At 38.5% G+C, this 7582-nt stretch overlaps 1 protein-coding gene across 9 annotated transcripts in view; it reads right to left on the bottom strand.

Annotated features, from left to right (window-relative positions):
* cnot10 (CCR4-NOT transcription complex, subunit 10) overlaps nucleotides 1-7582 on the bottom strand; it is a 77111-nt gene that overhangs the window by 63947 nt on the left and 5582 nt on the right. For 3 of the 9 annotated variants that reach the window (XM_008303595.1, XM_008303601.1, XM_008303597.1), the window contains exons 1-2: nucleotides 5961-6230; nucleotides 1612-1703 (exon numbers count right to left, since the gene is read on the bottom strand). In XM_008303595.1, coding sequence (XP_008301817.1) covers nucleotides 1612-1703; nucleotides 5961-5976 — 108 coding nt within the window. In that variant the 5' untranslated portion in view covers nucleotides 5977-6230. Of the gene's footprint in view, nucleotides 1-1611; nucleotides 1704-3170; nucleotides 3285-5960; nucleotides 6232-7582 lie in introns of those variants that run through there. The other 6 variants (XM_008303596.1, XM_008303600.1, XM_008303603.1 and 3 more) reach the window with 4 other exon arrangements.

Below are 7582 nucleotides of genomic sequence, written 5' to 3'. Positions count from 1 at the left end.
CGAAGGCCGACAAGCGTAGGTGCGAGGACCCGTCCATCGCCGCTTGCGGCTTTAATTTTAATTTGGTCTATATAGTCTCAGCTTGGTAATTTTGCAGTGAGGTGATCGACCTTTCAGTCTGCAGCTATTTGATTCCACATGCAAGTACCTTTTCAGGAGTTTCACCCTAATCATAGAATGTTTAAGATGCAGCGGCTCCAAGCAGGAGCTGTTGAAGATGGCTGGCTTATTGGTGAGTGTTACAAAGTGTGGAAATGTTTTGCTGGACTTAGTATGGTTATTAAAACATCTCATCTGTAGATGATCAGGGTTATCCACTGGGTGAAAATTGGGTATGAATTTGTCCTCTAGTTATAGTCATTTCTCTTTTATGTGCTGTGATGTGTTTTCTTGGCACTGAGTTTAATGTCAAACCATTTTTTAAAAACTATATTTCTAATAGCAATCTCTCCACTGACTCAACAAAAATAAATGCGGTGGGTATCTGGTCCCATGCAGCATTTTTTCTTTTGTTGGTTATCCCAACATTTAATGCACCAAACAGTAGCTTCTGGTTAGCTTCAACCTCGCTGACAAGTACCTCAATTTCGGTTTCTAAAAAGTTCCTCCTTGTCGCCCTCTTTACTGTGGTGATGAAAGGTGAGGGGGAAGAAAATAATAACTTATTTTTATAGAGGTGTATTGTTGCCGTATATGGTTAATTGTAGGCATTTCTGAAGGCAAATGAGCCCAAAAGTGCATGAGCATGGTGGTTAAGAACAAGTGGGATTTAACAACAATGATGATTTACTGATGTGCGTATGACCCACGTATACGTTTGATAAATACAGATTTTTTTGTACTTATGCACATTCTAAATTTGATTCGTAAGACAGAATTTAGAACCTTTTTTATGCACGGATGATAAATGAGGCCCCTGGTCTCTTGAATATATTTTGTGTATCAGGTCTGTCCTGTTAAGCCAAAAATAAGGTTTACTCACCACCACACAATACAGTACAGTATAGTACACTGCAGAGGTAAACGCCGGCTAAGCTTAGGTTGCCCTGAAGCACAACAACCAACAAGAAAACACGTAACTCATATGGCATTTGTTAATTTGGTTTCAAATCAGTCTTAAAGTTTCTACCAACCCTGAATGTCCCTCAGCTTTACTCCACATAGCTCCTACCTGTGGTCATACAATCAAAGCTAATGGTCACATTATCGACATTAGTCACAATGCATTAACACTAAGGATTGTCCAATTGCTGTGGTGACAATCTCTAGTTCAACAGATGCTTGTGCTCACTCTTGCAGCCAACAGCAGAACATTTGGTGTGCTTTGCTCCTGACTGAGACATTTTTGGGTTAGCTGAAGCAGCTACGGAAAGTAAACAAACCTGGTGGACTGCCAGTCAGCTGCTCATTCTGAATGTCTCATCATGGAAGCAGTGGGCAGTGTTGGAACAACTGGTTAGTTCGATGTGAGGTAGCACCTGGACCTTATTTGCTTGTAAACCTGGGAGACTAACTAGCTGTAGAAGGACTTGAGGAATGGCAAAAGAAAACTACACAAAACACAATAAAAATTAATTCTCACCACATGGAACCTCTAAGTCAAGATCTTACCGAAAATGCCTCATATGCACTGGCTGCAATTTCTTTCTCTTGGTCGGTCATCCCAGGGGATGGTGAGCTCTCATGCTTTCCCTCGTTTTGTTCTGATCAAAATGAAAAAGAGAAGAAAAAAAATCACTCTTACATAAGACTACTGTCCAACAATGGTTTCTAGTCTTGAGATGCAATAGGGAGTACATATTCTTAATGGTTTGAGTCCTGCTAATTCTGGAAGCCACTGGCATGAGATGAACTCCCTTTTACATTGGTAGAACCATGGTGACAAGACACATTAAACTGCTGGAAGTAGTTATTCTATGAAGGGTAGGCTGCTACCATTTAAAAAAAAAAGAATCAAAATGAAAAGAGGAAATATGAGTCAATGGAATATATTATGAGAACTTAGATGACAGTGACCCACAACCAGGAAATTTTACTTGAATGAAAAGGGAAAGGGAAATGGGAGAGAACCAAAAGTAATTTAAGCCATCAAAATAAAAGGGTCATCTATCAGAACTTTACTGTCAGGACAACAAGCTGCTTGTTAATGATTCAGTTATCTGCAACTTCCAATTGAGCTAAAGTTAGCCTGTTAGTGTGATATGTAATAGTACTCTTTTAGTTGTAATTTTGGAAACTGTTAGATGTATTCCACATTCCCTGTCCACCTTGAACACAATATAGAACATCAACATTCCTCTCATCCATAACTGCTCTATTTTACTTATTTTACTCATGAGGCTAGACATGCCAGCAGAACTGCATTGGTTTGATTGGACTTGAAAGCTCTGCCGGGGATCTAAAACTAATAGGATGCCAGTTTTACCATCCAGAGTCAGGCAGTCCAGGTTCTTAGCTGTTGCCTTCTCTGGCAACTCCAAAAAGCAGAGGTATGGGCGTAGGCGCCATAAGTGGTTGCCAACAGGGCACAAAATGTCAGATGGGCACCAGCATATCGTAGGAGAAAATTTTCCTCAGTCAAATGAGCTTTCACACAGAATCACAGTTTTACATTTGACTCATTTCTGACATAACAGCCAACCTTGGGTTGACTCCCAAGCTCCATTACAGCATCTACATTGCACTGCTAGTAAAAGTCTGATTTATTTACCAAAGTCAAAAATACTTTGTTCCCAATGTTTTGGGGCTTTTTTTCTGCTTAAATTCATAGTCAGTGGTAGGTGAAGTAGTTACTACTGTATCATTATTTTGCAGATTTTTGTCCTTATGCATTATGACATAATTTCAGCAATTTCCCTGAGTTACCCTACCAAAGGGATCAATAAAATTCTATCTAATGCCATAAGTTGTTTCACAGCAGTGCTTAGGCCCAGTCTAAACAATGCAGCTCAGCTGGCATATCGACTGCCTCATATGTAAAACATAGCAGCAGTGGATTAGAGAGATGTTGACATCCTATCTTCTGCTTTATGTGGACAGCTAACATGGAACAGATCTAACAGTTTTCACAAAATGTATTGATGCCCTTTGACTAAAACATCATCAATATATATAACACTAACAAGCTAAGTTTAGCTTCGTCTGAAGCTTCAAACAACAGATTGACTTACAAAGTGGCATATTCTGCTGACAGCAATGTCCTCATGTCACTTTTAGTTTGACAGTTTACCATTACTTCTGATTCATTCTCCCCATTGATCTGTGGCTTTTACTTCACAACTGTTCTGTGGAAAAAAAGAGAAAAGTCAGTTTTCTCATTTCTTATAGTTCTAGTTAAAAATTCAAAAGAATCAGTTTTGTCTTCGTTTGTCAGTTTTGGTGTATGGCAGTGAAATAAATTCTACTTTAGTACTCTAATCATCTGGTTGTACGTGATCATTATTCCACTATAGTTGGAAAAACACTGTGGCTTGCTATATTTCTTTAAACCAGTGATCTCCAACTCCAGTCCTCGTGAGCTACTGTCCTGCTGGTTTTAGACGTTTCCGTACTGCAACACACCTAACTCAAATTAATGGATCTCCAACAGCTTGTTGTCAAGTTCCACACAAGTCTGTTACTGATCCATTAATTTGGGTCAGGTGTGTTGCAGTACGGAAACGTCTAAAACCTGCTGGACAGTAGCTCATGAGGACCGGAGTTGGAGATCCCTGCTTTAAACCAATCACAATAATGTTGGGCCAAGCTAAGTCAAAAATACAGCAGTGAGTCCAATCAAAATTGTGACAGGTACAATTGTTTTAGTGGAATATTTGCATGCAGGGAGGCAAACACAGTCATTAAAATGGCTAATTTGCCTTCTTGTTACAATAAGTGCAATATATTGTAAATATACAACTGCCACTACCTCTGTCCAATATCCACTCTGTGCAATATACACTGTTCCTTTATTTAATTTCATCTTTTGATATAGAGTTGTTAAATATATATATATATATATATATAGTTGTTTTACAAAGTTTTTATATTTTTGTTTTTGCACTGAAAGGCCTGCACCTTACTTACTTGTACTCGTTGCAATGACAATAGAACAAATCTGAATCTGAATCTGAAAAACTAGCAACTATCTTACTGTACAATCCACATCCTCTGCAAAACTTTTCCAAACGCCAAATTTTCAGCATGGTAGGTTGCCAGTTGTTGCTGTGGTTCCCCTTAGTAAGTGTGGAATTTTGAAAACAATAAAACATACATAAGTGAAACAGAGGAGAAAGATACACGAAATTTATTTCAGACCACACTCATATTTTCATCATCACAGGCTTGATCTTGTGCCAAGAGCTGTCTAAGATAATTTTGATCAGTGTAAAGAAATGCAAACAAGCCAGAGGGTTTATTCCCTATAACACAGAGTAGGATGTTTCTGCAGCACCCAAGGTTGCATTTCCAGGCCCGCAATGTTAGGATTGCACTGGTTTGGAGCAGTGGTGTTTCCACCATCTATTGAATTTGATGACTAAGGGAGTTGCTAAGACCTCATTTCTGGTCAAGATGGATGACAGCATGAATGTGAATCACGTTTTATTTGCTTATGGTGAAAAATAGTTCTGATGTTTTCTGTTGTACAGCACAGTTATCATTAACCTGCCAAAGTGTTAGAAACAAACTACGTGTCAACTAGCCATTAGTCACTGCAAACCATCACGTTTTATGTAATGATAGTTTGCTGTGAAACAAACTCCTAGCTTGTTTGTTTATTGGAACCATTGTGGGATGTTGGCGAGCCCAGCTGTGTTATTTATAAATAGTTAAAGCCAGCACATTAAATAAACTTTAGAAGCCAATACAAGCACATCAAAAATAATTAGTTTCTGTCAACTGGGTTGAACCAGCAATAATCATGAGTGTGCATAATTGTTTAATACTCATTGTTTAACCATTTTGATTAAGTTTAAATAGTCTTAATAACAGATTTTTACTTGTTACAGTAGGGAAAGCAGTGGTGTATTATTTATGGCAGCATTCCAAACAGGAGAGCCCCTACCTTTGTGCTTCCTGGCTCACTGTCAGGCTAATGCACTGACTCTTGTTTTAGTCCACATATCAAGGCAATCACTTGTTCTTAGACACAGACATTAGGTAATACTCTGTGAAGAAAACTCCGTGAACAATCTTTAAAATTATAAGTAGTCTTTTGGGTAGGATCAGCCTTTAAAACCCTAAGTCGCGTACTTTAGCGATCATCCATTACGGTAGGCGGCGCTGTCTTGTCAAGCAGGGCCCTAGAATTGCGGCCCTAAAATTGCGGTACTGAAAGTACAGCCTCCAGTGCTGCAGAGACATATCATTAAAAGCAAAATTATAATGATGCAACAACAATTTTCTCCATCACGCTGCTTCAGTGCTTTGCGAAACTATTGCAGCCGCCGTCTTCTCTTCGGCTGCTCCCTTCTTTAGGTCTAGCAAACAGTAAGCAGTGCTGGTTCACCTAAATTACATCAATACCGGTGCGCCAGTGCGGGAATGTGCAAGAAAATGCAGTTTAGGCTCCGGTATAGTGCGAAATATAGATATTAAACTGGTATTTATAAGTTGAATCGGTATTATGAGAAGACGTTGTACAAGGAAAAAAAAGTCGCTCTCTCTAGCTTTATTTATTTGTGGAACGAAAGTGAACATAATTGTGCTTGACCATGCTTAAGACAAGACATATCTCAGCTAAGCTCGACTAGGCTAACATTACTTTAGAAAAAGCCAACTGTTCATCTGGATGGTTAGGCCACAAATCTCATCACAACCTAATAACCAACTGTGTATAACATTAACGATTCCCTTCAAAGTACACGACCAGTTATTAATTCGACAAACTGCAATAAGTTAATTTGTTCAACGAGTTATAGCTAGCTCAAGTTAACCATACCTACTGCATCTGCACAGCCAGCACTTGCAGACACACTTACCACTATTTTCTGCCATTTCTGGAGGGGGAGGTTGACAACAATCCGTAAACTTATATCTGCAGTAAATTCCGTTGAATGGCGGAGAATACGTTCCAATTATTGCTAAACACCTAACCGCTCGTATTTCATACACACGATGGCTGGCCGAAAGCTGTTTGTTCCGCTCCGGAACAGATACTTCTTTGCTGTTTCGTGACAGTTTGCAACCAACGGGTTGTCACAACGCTGCACTGCCCCCTATTGACACAAATGTATAGTAAGCAACGCCGTTTTATTCCTAAATAAATAAATCTATTGGCTCGGAAATTAATACTGAAATAAATAGTTCAGGCTAAATAAATATATAAATATATAAACAAATTTTAAAAATGAGATAATTTGCATTTCAGAATGCCACATTTATTTATTTTTGTAGACTTTTATTTCATAATGCCACCTATATTTACTTCAGGGATCTTTTTTCCCCCCATTCCTAATATTCTAATACTAATAGTCAGTCCAAAGCCAGAGAACAAAATGGACATAACCATCCCACACCCCCGTCAGTCCCGACCTAACTTCTGATGGCCCCTGCAAAGTCATTGCTAACAAAGTAAGCTTCCATAGTCCAAGGTAAACTTTACAGTTAAGTGGTAAAGTACTTTAAATAAGTAATTGCATTCATGTTTAAATTTAGAAACACTACATATCAAAGTAGTAACCTTTGTTATTGTAGCTGAAGTTAGTGTGTGTAAGGTAACTGTGCATGGCCACTTGACTATGGTCACGCATTCTACACTTGTACTACACTTCAGTATGTTATGTTGCATGCCTAGGTCCTGTTGTGGCTGACAGGGACTTCATGGTGTATTCAGTGTATGTTGTAAACTCAAACACTTATACTAATACAGCAGTTAGGGTTTTTAAAAAGGTTGAAGTTTTCCTTATGTTCTGTCCACGAACTTATATCTGTCAGAACACTCCTCTTCTTTCACAAAAGTATTACCTCTGGTATAAATTTCAAGGTGGTTGACAACAGCATTTTAAAATAATTACATCTTAAAATCATGCCCAACACAGTTGAAACAATAAGTTCCCATACACTATAAAAAGACACATACCTTTTTTCTTCTTCTGGCATTAAATCAGAGTAAACTTTGCCTGTTTCAGGTCAGGTAGGATTACCAAAATTATTTATTTTTGCTTTATGTCAGAACAATGAGCGAGATAATTTTTTATTACTTCCTTCAAAGTCAAAAGTTTACTAAGGTTACTATGCCTTCAAACTGTTTGGGAAAGCCCAGATGATGATGTCATGGCTTTTGAAACTTTTTTGCTTTTGTGAATTGACAACATTTGCGACAACTGGAGGCACACCTGTGGATTTTAACGCACACCTCAAACACACTGCTTCCTTTTGTGACAACATGGCAAAGTCTAAAGTTATCAGCCAAGATATCAGGAAGAGAATGGTGGAGCTCCACAAGTCTGATTCATCCTTGGGTACAATTTCCAGATGCCTGAAGGTTCCATGTTTATCTGTTCAAACAATTACATTCAAGTATAAACACCATGAGAATGTCCAGCCATCATAGCGCTCAGGAAGAAGACAGGTTCTGTGTTCCAGAGTTGAAATGTTTTGG

This window comes from Stegastes partitus, unplaced genomic scaffold, assembly GCF_000690725.1.
Source record: "Stegastes partitus isolate 25-593 unplaced genomic scaffold, Stegastes_partitus-1.0.2 Scaffold2040, whole genome shotgun sequence".
In the NCBI taxonomy this organism is placed as follows: domain Eukaryota; kingdom Metazoa; phylum Chordata; class Actinopteri; family Pomacentridae; genus Stegastes; species Stegastes partitus.
This window is presented reverse-complemented; position numbering and strand designations above follow the sequence as displayed.